The 18,169-nt window shown below is 48.4% G+C and overlaps 1 protein-coding gene across 5 annotated transcripts in view; it reads left to right on the top strand.

Annotated features, from left to right (window-relative positions):
* The first annotated feature begins 4,844 nt into the window (after positions 1-4,844).
* The window catches only part of ABHD4 (abhydrolase domain containing 4, N-acyl phospholipase B), a 313,526-nt gene continuing 300,201 nt past the window's right edge, over positions 4,845-18,169 (top strand). For 2 of the 5 annotated variants that reach the window (XM_069633879.1, XM_069633877.1), the window contains exons 1-2: positions 5,321-5,454; positions 5,858-5,934. In XM_069633879.1, the coding sequence (XP_069489980.1) occupies positions 5,398-5,454; positions 5,858-5,934 (134 nt within the window). In that variant the 5' untranslated portion in view covers positions 5,321-5,397. Of the gene's footprint in view, positions 5,455-5,857; positions 5,935-18,169 lie in introns of all 5 variants that reach the window. The other 3 variants (XM_069633880.1, XM_069633882.1, XM_069633878.1) reach the window with 3 other exon arrangements.

Raw genomic sequence — 18,169 nt, 5'->3', positions numbered from 1 at the left:
TCTCCGCACTTTAATCCTCCAGAATCAGGCCTTCCAGACCCGCATGCTTGCTGCCAAGGAGGACCATACCAGGGCTTTGCGTGGGCTGCCTCCCATAGTGCCACCAGCTCCTGATGCAGCAGCAGAGGGTGAAGAGAGCGACAGCAGTTCTCCCACAATGACATAGCCGTGCAGGCCATGAACCCATGGAGGTATTTTTTTTTCGCAACATCCACGCCGATGGGTGTTGGTGTTCACCCTGGTGTGTTGCCTTGTGTGGCTCCCGTAGGCATCCACTGTATTCCGGCTGGGCACATACAGGCTTGTCCTGAGTTTGGGTTAGATGCTTGGGTTTGTGACACACACACCCCTCCTGCTTCCCGTTTCAATGGGCTTGCAAAGGGTGTGACCAAGTGACAGTGACTTACACAGTGACATTGGGCGCCCATGAGCTGTGTGGGCAGTCTGTAGTCAATACTGTGTGTACATCCCTAGTGGGTATTGTTGTTGTATTGTACACTGCATGGTGTATTGATATGTGCTTGTGCATCCATGTCTTCCTCCTAATTTGCAGGTTCCTTCCTCATGTCTTCACAAGGCCGTCTCCTTTGCAGATGGAGTTCATGTTGTATGCAGTACACTGACACATTTGCGTGGCAGCAACACTCTACAGTTGGAAGGGGTCGATGTGCTGGCTTATTCAGGTTGTAAGACTACCACTACTTTGACTTAGTACTGTCATGTTTTTGCAATGTTTCATGGTGTGTTGCAGTATTGTGTTGGTGGTAAGTATTTGTTCATGTGTGCTGTTTGTTATTGATTACTGGGAGCATATTGTCTGTGGGCAGTTTCCATTTGGGACAGTGCACTTTGTGACACTTGTGTCAGGTCTTGTGCATTGCTTTGTTTGCTTTCACATTGCATGACATGCCATGGTGTGTTGGGTGGCGGAGCTGGGGAGGGGTTGGGTGACATGGCACTATTATCATGTTGTATTTTGCAAGGGGGTAGTCATTCATGCAGCATAAATGTATGGTTTTTTGTGACACAGCATTGGTTGTCTTTCGGCAGCATTGGGGATGCACACAATGTAACAATTCCAGGTGACCAATCTCAGGCTGGTATGGTTGTGACAGTTGACTGTCCCTTATGTCATCATCATTGATTGTCAGCTGGTATGTGCCAGGGCTGTGTGCACTCCACAGGGGTGTGATTTTAGGTGAAGTAATTAGCCACCAGCTGCTTATGGGCTGCCTCACCATGTGCCCTTTCCCCTCCCATGCGCAGCAGCCGTGCTTGTGGTTGGGGATGTGGGGGCACCACCATGTCCACCGGCAGGCCCTGGCGTGTTGCAACGTTGTGCAGGACACATGCTGCCACTATGATCCTGCACACTACTGTGGGCGCGTATAGCAGCTGCCCACCAGAGCGGTCAAGGGAGCGAAAGCGTGACTTGAGTACTCCGAATGTGCGCTCCACTATGCTCTGGGTTGCAATATGGGCTGTGTTGTATCTTAATCTTACCTCAGGTGGTGGGGTTCCGAATTGGCGTCATCATGTGTGTGCTCAGTGGGTAAGCACTGTCCCCTGGGGCGGTGATGATGGGTATCATTAGTGGGGTTGTGACATTACTCAGTATCTGACCTGCATGCATGTGCAGGGGCATTTATACTCACCAAGCAGCCATGTATCGCCATGCCACCCAGCTTCTAGGTCCCGGTTTAGGGTTGACATTCTGTAAATGAAACTGTCATGGGTGGACCCTGGATAGTTGGTATATACTGAGGTAATGATTCCCTTGGCATCACATACTACCTGCACGTTGATGGAATGCCAGTACTTGCGGTTTCTGTAGATGTGCTCAATTGCCCTGGGAGGACGTAGAGCCACATGGGTGCAGTCAATGGAAACTAGCACTTTGGGGAAGTGTGCCACCCCGTAAAAATCCTGGACGACAGCCTGCCTTTCTGCAGGTGTTCTGGGAAGGTATATGTGCCTGCGGACTGATGGGCGTGCAGTCATGATGGCCAACACCTGGTGCAGGCAGCGTGAATGCATGGCCTATGAGACCACCCCCCACTATGGCACTTGTCCGCTGCAATGAACCAGTGGCCAAGAAGTGCAGTACATTGAGCACCTTTTCCAAGGGGCTCAGTGCTTGGGAGCACAGGATGGGTGATGTGAGGTCATCCCCCCACTCACTCACCAGGTCGAGTATTATGTGAGGTGGAAACCTGTGCCTCCCATACACCTGGTCATCAGGCATCCCAAAAAGGCTGGTTCTGGGTGTAAAAATTCTGGCCCTGACTATCCTCCTCCTCCTCCTGTGGTATCCCACGACCACTGCTGCGAGGAACGGTATATTCATCTTAGCTTCTGAGCTTGTTTGTTGTTTGCACGCACTTTTATGCTGCGCGGGTCCACGTACTCCTGCTTCCTGCTGGCGTACGTGTTTCCAGATTAGCGCGTCTTTTTTGGCGCACGCGTTAGCCCCGTTAAATTCCATGAATATGTGTTGTAGGCGCGCGTGTGGGCGTTCCGCGCATTTGCCTCCTGTACTTCCCCCGTGGCGCCCACATTTTCACGTGTTGTTCCCCATTCCGCGTGTTACGCCCCGTGTTACGCCTACTTTTGTTGTGTGTGCTTCGCTATGTGTGCTTTCGCTGTGCGCGTAGCGCATGCTGTTTGAAGACGTGTGCGCCAGCGTGTGCCACGCAGGATTTTAGTGCACATCCTTGGTTTTACACGCGCATGGATTTCCATGAATCGCTGTGTGCGGATTTTGCTGCGATTTTCGCACTTGCGCCGCGATTCGCACGCTTTCGCACGCTTGCCCGGGAATTTTCAGCGCACATTAATTCCATGAATCGGCCTCATGGTCTTTCAGTTGGAAAGTCACCATCATGTGTAAGAAAGGCTATGCTGCTGACAAAAGAAACGCTACAGTGCAATCTAGTGGTGGAAAGCATGTTTTTTTAATGAATAAATCAAAGCATACACAGTAAGCAGTAGAAAATGAAATCCTCCATATTTGCAATAATTACATGCGTAAAAGGGCAGAATATGCATGTTATCTGTAGGGCTGGGTGTCCCTGTGGTTATCCAAGGCGAGGCAGGAGGACATGATCAACATTAAAGAACTTATCTGGAGGATACAAAAGAAAAAGGATCAGAGGAAAGCAGTTAGTGACTCTCGCGGGGCAACCCAGAGAACAGAGGTCAATGAAGGAGACCCAGTGAAAATAATGTTGCCACATAAGGATCAAGTGAAAGGGTCCAAGTACAGCCAACCGGTAGAAGTGGTGCAGAAAGGCACCAACCACATATGCACTGGAGATGGAAGGAAATGGAACCTCAAATGAGTCGCTATGTTCAGAAGATGGACTCCAGAATTGAGGGATTCATCTTAGGCGGAACCAATTCCAGATGTTCCAGAAGCACACAAGGAAGAAATGACACAGTGGACAATCCCAGGAAGAGAACAGTCTCAGAGAAGGCACACAAGAAGATAGAGAAAGGCGAGGCAAAGAAGCTGTCCCACCACAGGCCAGGAACAGAGCTGATGGAATAGAGTGGTCTCCAGACCATTGCCTGCTGGTAATCGCTCTCAACGCGAAAGGAGACAACCTACAAGGTACCAGGACCTTGTTATGGGGTAACACCAGGCCTCTCAACAAAAGGAGGTATGTAGAGACGTAATCTTGCAAGATCTCTACCTGCACAAAAGTTGGCACATAAGGATCAAGTGACAGGGTCCATGTACAGCCAACCGGTGGAAGTGGTGCGGAAAGGCACCAACCACATATGCACTGGAGATGGAAGGAAATGGAACCTGGAACAAGTCGCTATGTTCAGAAGACGGACTCTAGAATCGAGGGATTCGTCCTTGCAGAACCACTTCCAGATGTTGCAGTATCACACCAGGAACAAATGATAGAGTGGAGAATCCCAGGAAGAGAACAGTCCCAAAGGAGGTACGCAAGTGGATAGAGAAAGTCGAGGCGAAGAAGCTGTCCCACCATAGGCCAGGGGCAGTGCTGAAAGAACAGAGACCTTTGTCTCTAGACCATCGCCTGCTGAGAATTGCCCTCAACGTGAAAGGAGACAACCTACAAGGTACCAGGACTTTATTATGGGGTAACACCGGCTGCTTAACAAAAGAAGATATGTAGAGATGTAATCTTGCAAGATCTCGGCCCGCGCGAGACCACTGAATGGAGTGCGGCTTGGCACGAGAGCAGAGCTCCTGAGGGACAGAGCAGACGTTCCCGGCGCTCCTCCTAAGCCTATCAAGAGACCATAATAACATAAGAAGCCCGTCTGCCCATAGACCCCACTTTAAACACAAGACCCATTGGCAATGAAGCAACAGCAGGACAATATACAGGATTTAATGGGCCACACACTGACATTTTCCACTGTGATTTATGTTTGCAAGAATAAGCCCCACCTTTAAACATAAACCAGTGCTGAGTCTTGTTCAAAGCCACTACACAGGGCGGTTGAAACATAGTGCCAAACCACCATTCAAATATGGCCAGCGCCGGTTTAATCTGAATCCCTTATGTGGACTACATTGCCCATCCTACCCTATAGAAGACTACACCGCTTCGGTTGTTGCTTGAATGAACAGACCAGGCGTAACCTAACACCTGCATTGGACGCAAAAAAGAAAGATTATACCGTGCAGCGATTTTTGTAAAAGTAAAATCACCGGAAATGAACCTGCAAAACAAGGTTGCATAACTTTTGCCTGAACTGCACGCCCATTTCTACCAGAGACCTCCTCTGCTAGTTCATCGTTTCCGGAAACCACGCCCCTCCTGTCAGTGTCACAGAGCCGTGGTCATGCCTCTGTGACGAACACATCTTAATCCCGCCTTTCGCCACGCCTCCTTGGCGACCCGCTGTTCCGATTCCCTTTGTTTTAAATGTAGAGAACTGCATTCTGTCCCGCCCACCGCCCATTCTCCCGGAGCTTGGGCGTTCTGTCCCCGCCCCAAGCCCATTGTTTTATCATGACTCTACTCAAAGACCCCACCTCCGAGCTGCTGCTGATGATTCTACTGACAGGCTCCGCCGTGCTCGTGCTGTGCCTGATGCTTCTCACCCTGTCCTGCCACCAGCCGACCTGCTGCTGCTGACTAGGTCGGCTGAACGCCCGCATGTTCCTTTCAACCGGGTCCCCGAGCTGCTCTTCACCCCCTGAACTGCTCTGCCTTCTCCCGGGACTGCTCTGCCTGCACCTCACCCCGGTGCTCCAGCCAATGACTTCCCTCCCACCGACTGCAGCTTTCGCGGCTGTCTGCCTTCTCTCCCTCCTGCTCGTCTGATTTGTTGTGCATTCTGCTTTACCCCCTCCTCTTTTTGCGGCTGCTTTACCTATTGCCGTGACGTTCTGACAGCTTCACTAGACGGATGCCCAAGACCCAGTTGGGTGCCATGGCCGAGGACCTGCTGCAGGAAGAGGAACAGTAAGTTACACTCCCTGTACACACTAGACACGCCCCATGCAAACACACCAATGAGCTTGAGGGGGTGGAGTGGTCGTTTGTCTCATGGCATGGGGAATGGGGGTGCCTCACTGGGACATTCCGTGTGCTGCTCAGTGTGTAGATGTATAAACACGGCATTGTGTTTCCGCGCTTACACTTATATGTTGCATAACTCCCTTCCTCTCTTACATATAGGTGCCATGTTGATTTGTAGCGCTATTCCCAAGCATCCAAGCCTAGTGGGGTTGGGGGTGGAGGGGCTAAATTGTGGGGGGCCATTTACTTGGACGATGATGGGCCTGGTTGGCGGGGGGCGGTGCGGGATGGGTTCAAGGAACATGACTAAAAACTACAGTATAACCCCCACCTGTTTGTCTCCTTGGCTGCCCTTCCTGGTCGCTGCCGAAGTCTCCCTCTGGATTCCCTTGGCTTTGCTGTCCAGCTTTGCTTGTCTGATCTGGTAGGACGCGCTCCGAATACATTTTATTTGTGTGTACTTTACTGACTGTCCTAAAATAGTACTATTGCAGTAGTGGGCTGGGTAGCATGGTGCAGTGTGCTCGAAACTGGGTGTTGGGCAATGGGGCAGTGACAGTAAAGGGTTTTTGTATACTGCAGCAGGCACTGCCATAGGTGTTCTAACAGCTTAGAGGCCTGTCCTGGGAGTGGTGTATTCTACCCACACCACTGGAATCCCTATGCTGGTCTGCGAGAGAATATAAAAGGGCAGCAGCGCAGGGTAAACACACATGAAAGATTTGTGCTGTTAAAGGGAATGAGGGGTAGGGATGGGGTTTGTGATAGTTTGCTTGCCTTTCGTGTCAGTTTCGAATGAAGCGCACCATCAGAAAAGGGAAAATGCTTAATGCACCAGCGAATGTGCATATGCCCCTGTGGCCAGCTTGCAGTGCTTACCGGAAGTACTGAAATTAGACAGCGAGTGCTTAAGTGGTGTGCTTAAGTGCATCCTTAAGTTTGGAGGCTTGTTTGTCTGTTTGGTGCAATCAGAACCTGACAACCCCCAGAGCAATATGTCTGGGATTGCCAGAACCTAGAGGAGACTGCAAGGTGAATGAGGTAGACATTTGTGATGTCATCTTTGTCCTGGGTGTTAGTCTTAGCAGTGCACGGTGGTAGCGCGAGTTATGGTTGCTTAGCTTACCATAACTGGCGAATTTCAGGGGTTTTTCGGTTTTACTTGGAACCATAATGTCCATAATGTTTTCCTACAACTTACTAATATCATACTTACCCAATATAGCAATATTTGTGTCCAATTTCCAAAGTTTCACCTTAAAACTCTGCCATTTCCCACCATCTGGAATAAGTTTTAACACTTCTATACACTTCTTGCAACTATTTCAACTAGTTTTGCATCCGTAGACGTCTACGAACATCTGACTTCATAGCGGACCTTCCGGACAGTGCCACGTGACCATAGGCTGGCGGGCGGCATGATGACGTGTCTTAGAACCCGTACGCACTTCACGATAAGATCTCTGCTTGGTGGACAGTTCGGAACTGCATTTTCTACTGATCTAGGAACTTCCAACTTCACAATGTCCCTTGCACAGCTCTAACACCTATTCCTACTAATTATCCATTAACAATCTAGTACACAGTACATGCTTTTAGCAAAATTGTTATTTATCTTAAAATGGCATCAGCTAATGCCATCCCTCCTCCCCAAGAGCCACCATCACTGCTGTAATCAAGGAGCATGAGAAACAGTGCCCCCTAACTTAGAAATAACACACGTGCAACATTTTCCCTTGTGCACCTACCCCTCCACATTAGTGTTTGGTTGCTCTTCCCTCATTTCCCTCCCCACCTTTCGTTCTCAGCTCTCCTGCCAAAAAAAATACATCCAAAAACAACAAACAACATATTCCTTTAGGAACCACCTTTCACAGTTAAAAAATAGAACAAAAAAAAAACATTTCCATTTGCATTTTGTGTTATGCTAATGGGAATATTGTGGCGTTCATCCTCTGTTCCAGGGACTGGAACGGTGGATAGCGGCCCAGAAGCCCATGTTATCAGCCCAAGCGAAGCGAGGGTGGATAACAAGGTCTCTGGACCATTACCCCCCCATTCCAGCCTCTGAAATGGGGGATGAAGGCCATTAGCACCCTAGGTTCCCAAAGCGGGCGCCGGCGTCCCAGTGTAGGAAGGAACATCCTTTTCCAGGATGGCCACCATGGAAAGGGAGGTGAGGGTTCCATACAGGGCCCCTCTTTGCTTTTCATAGCAGCCTGCAGAAGGCAAAATGAGCACCCAATGACCATATTACCACAAGCACATTTTTCTTCCCTTTCAAATCTATCCTAATTTCAAATAACTTTATCACAAAGCCAGTCCCACGCGGACATGGCCACTTTAATCCTATGTTTTGTCCCTTGTGGTCAAGGCCAGTAGCCAGATTGTCCGGATCATGACCTTATTCCATGACCCGGACTATCTGGCCACTGCCCATGGCCACAGGCTACCCCTCAGTCACTAAAGGTATACCGCTATTTTTTGTAGCTACATTATGACACTTGAAAAATAATAAAACACTGGCACATTCGCAAAACCATGCGTGTAGGTCCTTGGCAATGCTCCACACGCAAGTTTGCTGGAAATCCACCCATGTTTTATTTTTTCAAAAGTGTTAAATGTATGCACATACAATCGTACAACCTAGCCCCCACTTGACAAAATCCATTCAGACTTTTCAAAAACATCTAAATCTAGATCTATAATCTTTTTGCAAACCTTTGTGTAGATTTGTCAAATGGCACCACATTTATAAGCCTTTACAATATTTTGGGACCCCCACTCTAATGTTGCTCCCTCTTGACAGAATTCCACCAAACTTCACAAAAACATGTATATCTTGATCTATTATCAGTTTCCCAAATGAAGTGAGGATTCGTCAAATGGCACCTCAGTTATAAGCCTTTACATTATTTTGGGACCCCCGCTCTAATTTGCCCCTTCATGACAGAATCCCACCAAACCTTGAATACTCACTCAGAATCAGCCCAGCAATATACATGCAAACCTTCATGCAGTTCCATTAAGTGCCGCCCGAGTTATAAGCCATTCAAGAACTGCATTTCACCAACTCTGTAATGCTAAGGTGTTCGTGAACTTTCACAGGCCTGTTCGCGAACATCAGGACTGTTTGCTGACTTTCGCAGCAAAAAACACCATTTCTTTTGCTTCTTGCAGCCATATCCCATCCTCATCACCCCTCACCTCCCCAGAGATTATTTGATAAGTTTGACAAGTGGAATGCTGTGTTTTTCATATGTTTTTACCGCGATGTCTGTGGACATCGGTCGCTGTTCGCGGACATCGGCTGCTGTCCGTGAATCCAAGATGGTGGCCGTTTCCAAAAATCTGACGCATTTCACGCTTCTCACCATCCAATCAGCAAACACGTTCGCGGACATGATGCAAGCCGATTAGCCAATCAGGACACTGTTCGTGGACCGAACAGGGAAGTGTGTCCGCGGACCGGACATAGATATCACTAATTTTTTGTGACCTACTTTTTGGTCATTTTATAAAAAAACTACTGAACAGATTTTCACCAAATTTACAAAAGCACACATTCGGGACCAAGCCGCTGCTCCTGCCTCAAATTTGGTGAAAATCCGTCCAGCGGTTTGGGCTGTAGGTGTGAGCAAAGTTTTTTTCCCCATTCAGTCTATGGGGAAAAAAATATTTTTTGGGACCCCCCCTATAACTTTGCCCCCCCTGGACCAAACCTCACCAAACTTTGCAAAAAACTTCGGAGTGGGCCATATACTTTTTGCAAAGTTTGGTGAGGATTCGCCAGGGAGAGCGAAGTTATAAGCTGCCCAAAAAGTGCTCTTCCCTTGGGATTAGCAATTTAACCATAACTACACAGCCACTACTCTGGCCGTGTAATATATAATATATTAAAAAGTAATGGGGAGAAACATGATCCCTGGGGGACACCACAAGTAACAGGAACCTTCTGAGACTGTGAGGTTCCCTTAGCAACACAGGCAGTTCTAGTGCCTAGAAAGGATTTTAGCCATGATACTGCTTCTGGAGAACAAAAACCTATTCTTTGGAGTCTCTCTGGTAATAGGTTGTGGTCGACCAAATCAAAGGCAGAGGACAAGTCCAGCAAAAGCAATAATGCAGAACTTCCTTCTTCTATGATTTCAGTTATATTAGCTTTCAGGTCCAACAAAGCCATCTCAGTTCCATGATTGATTCGGAAACTGGACTAACATGCCATGCAACCAAGCCATTCTTTCAATAAATACACAACACTCACATGGTACCTTCTGATAAGAGCCCCTTTGTACTTGTATGCACCAGCATTATTTACACTTGTTCATTTGTTAGGACAACACCATATATATATATATTATTGTTCAAATAGCCTCAACTTGCTCAAACCTCTTCACTTCATGTTTCGGGTGGAAAGGTTTGATTCGATTAACATGGACAAACTGTTCCACTGTCAATTAACCCTCCTTTTTAGCAATTCTGTAGACCACAGGTGAAACCTTATCTGTAATTTTCTATGGCCCTTGCCATACTGCAAGAAATTTTGAGTTTAAGTGTTTCCCTTTCCCAAAATTAAATGTATACACCTGGTCTCCTATTTTATACTCTTTCACAGATGTCTTCCTATCATAATATGTTTTTGCACTGTCGGCAGCCTTTTCCAGATTCCGGTGTACAAATGCAAACCCATGTTGTAAGTGCTTCCTCAACTCTTCCACATACTCGTAAATTGTGGATGCATTTACAAGAACTTGTTTGTTCGTCTTGTAAAGTAAGTGTTGTGGCAGTACCATATTTCTTCCTGTCAATATTTCATGAGGGCTGAGATGTGTTGACTTAGCGGGAGTCGACCTGATGTCCATTAATACCAATGGAAGCCGTAAATCCCAACTAGAACCTGCTTCAGCTACAAATTTCTTTAACATATCCACTAGGATCGGTTACACTGTTCTACTCCCCCCGAAGAGGAGGGGCGGTAAGAAATGTGCAGTTTTCTCTTCACTGCCAAAATTTGCCATATCTTTGTCATTAATGCACTAGTGAAATGACTTCCATGGTCTGACTCTATCCTTTGAGATAAACCAAATCTTGAAAAAATATGATTTACATGCAATGTGGCTGCTGTTTGCGCACTGCAATCTAGTGCCGGAATGCACTACACCCATTTGGACATTAGGCAAGTCACTGTTAGCATGTACCTGTTTCCTCTTGCTGATCTTTTTACAGGCCCGCCATAATAGATTTGCAAATCAGCCCATGGGAGGGTCAAACCCCTTTTCATTAATGGTGCTCAATGAGTAGGTGACTCAGGTTGAAACTGTGCACATACTAAACACTCTCTGGTGTAGAGTTCAGCATCTTGGGACATGTGTTGCCAATAAGCATAATCTTTTCAAATTTCTAACGTTTTTTTGTGAACCTCAGTGTCCTGCAGTTATGGCATCGTGGGCATGATGTATCTTCAACCCCTGAAATGACAAGGGCACTACCAATTGTATTTGACCTGTCACAGATTCTCGTATCATCACACTTCCTATAACTTACTCTCTTTTTCTTTTTTATTAACGCCCTCAATTCCTCTTTCCCCTTGCAGTGCACTTCAGTCAGAGGATTTTGTTCTGCATTTAACAAATGGTTATCAAATAGGCCTAAAATCAGATTTTCCTTTTGCGCTTTGATCAGGTCCTGATCTGAACTCGATTGCACCACAGGCTGCTCAACTGCTTTTGGATTTTTGGAGCGTGTTATCTCATCTACCTGTATTTCACCAAGCAGGCAAGCATGTGTTCAATGGGAAGCAATTCCCCCATTACAACTCCAATCTTGGCTAATTGATCTGCCTTGTTAATCCCCCACTGTCTATAGCTTGAATCATCTTGCCATGTTTAAGTGGTTTTTTTGTTATATGTGAACATGCCTTTTAACTTCCAGCCAGGTAAATATTCTACAAAGCTATTCCATGCATGATCTGTTGTAGAGACTGCCTTGTAAATAGAAGCCACTTGACTACTTCTAGGACCTATCCTCATGCTTACCCTTGGGATGTTGTCACCTTTAAACCAGATATTTCCTATTCCTGCTACGAGCTCTTTTTCTGCATTATTTTCTACATGGTAAGCACATCCATCTACCTACACAGTTGGGAAATTCATAAGTATCTCTTCATTGAATGCTTTGTGTGGGGATTGCTCAAATTCCTCCAAACTTGTTTCTAGCTCTGTATCATCAGATGCACACATGGCTGCACAGTCGCAGTCTGCTAGCCCTTTGGCAATCAGGCTCTTTTTATTTTGCAGTGGCCGGTTTAGCTCAGACCAGCCCGCCAACCACACTTTTGTAGGCCCGATGGGTAGTTCCAGGATTTATTATATCTATGTTAGTGCTGTAGATTGGGAGAAGAATGCTAGCCTAGGTATCCACAAGCGCAGATGGAGTTATCATAGTCCAGTTTGCTGTGAAATCAAGGGTTTGTGCTCTTGGGAGGATGCCGGCCGGCCAGGGATGGTAAGCTCACTGCTTGCCCTGGCTGGCCGTGCCATGCAAAGCATTAAATGGTCTGTGGGTGATTTTGGCACCATTAAATCTAGTCTTTATGCTGCTATTGAACCTTACCTTTAACCAATCTACGGGGACACAACCTCCCTTGTGAGTATCCTGGATGCCTACGATGATTTGGCCTGTACCATATATTTTTTTGTCACCAAACCTGTTAAGTAGGTTTGCCAAGGGCTCTAAAATCTAAAAGTCGGTTTGATTCAGATTGGAAGATTGCGAAGGCCAGTCTATTGAAATATCTGAACATGGCAAACCCAGTAGATAAGCACCATTTGTGATTCCTGAGGGCACATTATAAAGAAAGCAATAATGTAGAGTAAGAAGTCTGCATATGACCAGGATCTTTAGGATCACTTGCACTCATTTTGTAGATTGGGTGACACCATTGGTTTCTGGAGGTTAATTAACTGAAAGGGCTTGAATTCACTGGAACCACTAAGGTGTCAGATTAGTCCTGATACCTGGCACAGACACCTTAGGGCTCTATACTGTAGTGACCTGCCTGAAACAGGGAATGGCCAGTTTTTGCTAGGCTATGTTACCAGGGGTGGAGATACAGTGCTAATTTCGCAGAGGAAGTGGAAGTGACCATTATGGCACCGGGTGCAGGGAAGGCCCAAGGACCTGATAAAATGCCAATAGATCTCTTCCAGGATGAGGTGTCCATTTGGGCTCCTGTCCTGTATTGCGTTTTTAACTTTGCAGCTGATGCTGGCAGAGATCCGCTCTCCTGGTGCGACACAGAAAAATTGTGCTTACTTATAAGAAGGGTGATAGGCAAGCCCCTGGGAAGTCCAGGCCCATTTCACTCCTTGATGCTGCAGGAAAGATCTACGCGAAGGTGCTTTAGGAGTCACCTGCAGACATGGCAGATGAAACGGAGGCAATAAATCATCTACAGGCAGGTTTTTGCCAGGCCATTAGTACAATAGATCAGGGGTTCAGATTGGGCCTGATCCTTTCAAGGTACATCTTGCTCAGCAGTGTTCAAATCTATGCAGTTTTTGTAGACCTTAGCACAGCTTTTGATTGTGTCCCACGTGAGCTGCTGTGGGAATCCCTGAGCAAGAAGAGCGCATCTGTGAAACCTATGAATAATATCTGTGCTCTTTACACCAGCAACACAGCGTCAGTGAGATGGTGCCAACTGAGCCTGTCTGTAGAGAAGGATGTGTGGCAGGCTGTGTGTTGGCCCATTTCCTCTTTAGCCTCTATATCAACGAGATCATAATGGAACTTGTGAAACACTGTCTTGATCACCCCAGGTTTGGCGAGAACAGGCTAACCACACTGTTTTTCGCGGACATTGTAGTTATCCTGTTGACCTCAGCTATGGGCCTTAAGCGCAACTTCGATATATTCACCAGAAAATGCTAAAGTTGAAACTGGTGATTAACACAGAAAAAACGAAGGCAGTGTTATTTAGGCAAAAGTCAACAAGGAGGATTACCCTGAGAAATGAAAGCGAGGGCCAGGTCCTGGAACAAGTTGCCATGTATGACTACCTAGGTATCCGGTTCTCCAAAACTCTACTTTGGTCGAACCACCCGCACAAGGCAACATTGACAATTGATAAATACTGCGCGGGAATCCAGAGGTTTTTAATACCCATGATAGGAGAGCTGTTTCCCCTGCTTTGTAACTTTATAGATCCCAGGCATTGCCCACAGCCACATATGCAGCTGAGCTCTGGGAACATCAAAGGGTAGTAGAAAAGGACTTCCTACAGTCCCTATTGATGCAATCAAAGGGGGCTCCAATAGCCAGTCTTCGGTGGGAGTGTAATCTTCAACGGATTACTGGTGCCTTATCTATGAGACCTTTGCTTTATTGGGTCAGGATTTGGTCCAGTGAGCACTTAGCTCCCTTTCAACTGGTGCTAACCAATTTTCCAACACTGAGTGGGGCACACTCACTCCCCTGGTTTAGGTTTGTACGTGCGGAGCTCACTAGACTTGATTTGTCTCTACTCTGGCAGAGCCTTCACAGCATAACCCCAGGCTCAAAGTTAAGTGCTAAGAAAGCTTCCTGCAAACCGTTAACTGATCGGATGAAGCAGGATTGCATGGCACTGAGCACAGGGCGCCTTTACATGACCTGCAAACCGTCATATGGATCCGAGGAATACCTCGATAATGTCAGTACTTGGTACCGTCATATGGATCCGAGGAATACCTCGATAATATCACTACTGGGTATGCGCGCGCACACTATATATACAGTTGAAAGTAGAATCATTCACGGCAAAATGGAAGCCCACCAATAGTTCTGCTTGTGGTGCCATTGATGAATCTGCCATGCCCCTCATGCTCGTTTGTGTCGGATATAACGATCTCAGATTATGATATTTGTTACCTTTATTGAAATTAAGGAACGTGAGGTCAGTGCAAACTCTTCTTGAGCTTTACGTTAATGCTAAGGACCTGGCTGCTGCATTTTATGTTTTAAAATATTTACAGAGGTCTTGGTTGAGAAGATCTAACATGTAGTAAGTCTTTATTTCTCCTTACGGTGTAGCCAACTATTTTGTGTCCAGTTTACTAAACCTGTCGAAATTGTACGTGGTTGTGATTGCCAACTTTTATATTTTGTTTTTACAAAAGCGATTGATGTGTTTTAATGAAATGGTGATCCGTTTTAATTTGATGCTATATTGGCATTTTATTATCTGGTTTCTTTTATGAATTGTAATTTGTGTTTTAATGCTTTTATGGCTCTAACCGCCGAATAAATCTGTGTTTTATCATCATCAATGGGTAACAAGAGTGATTGGGTTTTACTGGAGTACAGCAATGGCTGTACTCCCTGCCAACACCACTTAACTTGTTCATCGCTGCTGGTTGACTGCGCCAGGCATCTCGAGTGAACACAAGCAAGCACAGAGTACAGCTGCTTCTTCAGAAGCTGCCCTTTGCCTTGTGGTCCTTAGGTGAGTGGCTGCCCAGGCAGAGGCTGCCCTGGGTGGCCATCCTAAGTGGGCCACAGGGCAAAACTGTGTCCAGGGGCGCCAAGGGTGTGGGGAGGGTGCTGAGAGGGCTCACAGGGGCAGAGGAGGCAAAAATAAATAAATAAAACAAACGGTGAGAAAACCCAAATGGAAATGCTCAAACAGAGTAGGCTAAATAAATAACGAACGGAACAGAAAGCAAAAATAGAAATGCTTTAATAGGCAGAGGATGACTAAATAAATAAATAATGAACGGATGGAAAAGCAAAAATAAAATGCTCAATCAGGCGAGGATGTGACACTGGACACACTTACCAGGCAAGCAAGTTGGAAAGTGTAGAATGGCTCTCACCTTGCTGGTTTAGTGTTCACTGAATCTCTGTGAAATGGGCTGGCATCTGTCTGTGAGCGAGGGCTTGCAGGTATTCATTCTGAAGCTGTGCCTGTTGAAAACTAGGTTTTGTCTTCCCACAAATGAGGACTGTTTGGTGCTTGCTCTGAATCAAAGCTGAGCTGAAATAAGTCGGCACTTCTCTGCGAGCACTGACCCCCCAAATGTATGTGTATTCTCTGAGTCTCCAAGAGCTGCGCAACACCCAAAAGTCTCGGATGTAAGGTGTGGCGAAGATACCCCAGAGGGTCAGTTCTTTCCCTAACATGGCGTCCTGCCCTGGCCCTATGTCTCGAGCCCCACTGCCTTCTGTTGGTAATATGGTGAAGGTAGCCAGGGGATCCTTCCTACATCCCCCCCCCTCCTGGGCTTATCAACCAGTGGCTTGTGACAACATCCGGCCCCCACGATGACCCCACCATTCACTAGCAAAGTCCGGCAGGGGGGTTTGTCACAGTACATAGACACATTTTGTACACACATAAACACGCCTCACCTGCAAACATTCAACAGTGTTTTACATGCAGCGTCCAATGACCTACTCCACCGACAGAATCAGGACTGAAACCTACTCTACAAGATGCCCCTCCCTATCCACTGGCAGGATGGGGGGGTGTCAATCAACATGTTTTGCTGAGTCTTTGTTCCTGCATTCACCAGCACCAGGACTTCACCCCCACGTAGCCCCTTCACACGCCTTTAGAGGGGTAATGGGTGCACCAGAGTTAATCCAGCCCTACTTTATGACTGAACGGGTGGCCCTGAAGGTGCAACTCGAGTGACTCTGGAGTTAAAACTAGCTAGAGCAAGGGGAGGGGCTCGAAAACAGATGGCTTTGGAAGGGCTAACACAGGGCCCTGGGGAAGGGGAGACTTGGATAGGCATGGAGATGGGTAATCACAGTCCTTCGAGGAATCCCCACATGAAGAAAAATAAATTATGCTTTGGGGCTAAACAGGCACTGTGGGTGGCATATGTCAGGAGGCCCTGGTGGCACGGGTCAGCAGGGTGTTGCGAGGCCCCTGTGGCAATGTTTATCAGGGTCGCCCGGTGGCGCAAGCCAGGAGGTTGCCGGGGTCCTGTTGGCAAATGTCAGTAAGGTGCCGGGTGTCTATGTTGGCACAGGAGGCCACAGTGGCACAGGGCAGCAGGCTGTCAGGAGGGCCGGGAGTTGTAGGACACCAGGGTGTTAGGAGACACTGGTGGTGCAGGGCAGCATGGTCCCAGAAGCGCCTTGAGGCGCAGGGCACCAGGGTGTCAGGAGGTACTGGTGCTGCATGTAAGCATGGTCCCAGGAGACACTGGTGGCACAGGGCAGCATGGTTGCAGGATGGCCTGGAGGTGCAGGGCACCAGGGTGTCAGGAGGTACTGGTGGTGCATGGAAGCATGGTCTCAGGAGACTCTGGTGGCGCAGGGCAGCAGAGTTGCAGGAGGGCCTGGAGGTGTAGGGCACCATGAGTCACTGGTGGAGCAGGGCAGCATGGCCCCAGGAGACACTGGTGGTGCAGAGCAGCATGGCCCCAGGAGACTCTTCTGGCGCAGGGCAGCTTGGTCCCAGGAGTCCCTGGAGGGCTTGGAGGCGCAGCGCACCAGGATGTCATGAGCTACTGGTGGTGCAGGGAATCATGGCCCCAGGAGAATCTGTTGGTGCAGGGCAGCAGGGTCCCAGGAGATTCTGGTGGCATAGGGTACCAGAGTGTTAGGAGCCGGTGTTGGCGCAGGGCAGCATGGTACCATTGGGCCCTGGAGGCACAGGGCAGCAAGGTTCCAGGAGGGCTTGGAGGCGCAGGGCACCAGGGTGTCATGATCTACTGGTGGTGCAGGGCAGCATGGTCCCAGGAGACTCTGATGGCGCAGGGCAGAATGATCCCAGGAGGGCCTGGAGGCACAGGTCACCAGGGTGTTGTGAGGCCCCAGTGGCAATGTTTATCAGGGTCTGGGGGGCAGTGGCGCAAGCCAGGAGATTGCCGGGGCCTGGTGGCATAGGGCAGTAAGGTGTTAGGTGGCTATATTGGCATAGGAGGCCACGGTGGCACAGGGCAGAAGGCTGTCAGGAGGTACTGGTGGTGCATGTAAGCATGGTCCCAGGAGACACTGGTGGCACAGGGCAGCATGGTTGCAGGATGGCCTGGAGGTGCAGGGCACCAGGGTGTCAGGAGGTACTGGTGGTGCAGGGCAGCATGGTCCCAGGAGAGACTGGTGGTGCAGGGCAGCATGGTGTTAGGTGACACTGGTGGTGCAGGGCAGCATGGCCCCAGGAGTGTCTGGTGGTGCAGGGCAGCAGGGTCCTAGGAGAGCCTGGAAGCACGGGGCACCAGAATGTCATGAGCCACTGGTGGTGTAGGGCAGTATGGTCCTAGGAGACTCTGGTGGCGCAGGGCAACATGGTACTAGGAGGGCTGGAAGGTGCAGGACTACAGTGTGTCGGGAGGCACTGGTGTTGCAGGGCAGCATGGTCCCAGAATACTCTGGTGGCATAGGGCACCAGGGTGTTAGGTGACACTGGTGGTGCAGGGCAGCATGGTGTTAGGTGACAATGGTGGTGCAGGGCAGCATGACCCCAGGAGTGTCTGGTGGTGCAGGGCAGCAGGGTCCTAGGAGAGCCTGGAAGCACAGGGCACCAGGATATCATGAGCCACTTGTGGTGTAGGGCAGCATGGTCCTAGGAGACTCTGGTGGTGCAGGGCAACATGGTACTAGGAGGGCTGGAAGGTGCAGGACTACAGTGTGTCGTGAGGCACTGGTGTTGCAGGGCAGCATGGTCC

This window comes from Ambystoma mexicanum, chromosome 13 (genome assembly GCF_040938575.1).
Source record: "Ambystoma mexicanum isolate Mex_15411 chromosome 13, UKY_AmexF1_1, whole genome shotgun sequence".
NCBI classification, from domain to species: domain Eukaryota; kingdom Metazoa; phylum Chordata; class Amphibia; order Caudata; family Ambystomatidae; genus Ambystoma; species Ambystoma mexicanum.
Note: the sequence above shows the minus strand (reverse complement) of the source record. Positions and strands in the feature narration are given on the sequence as shown.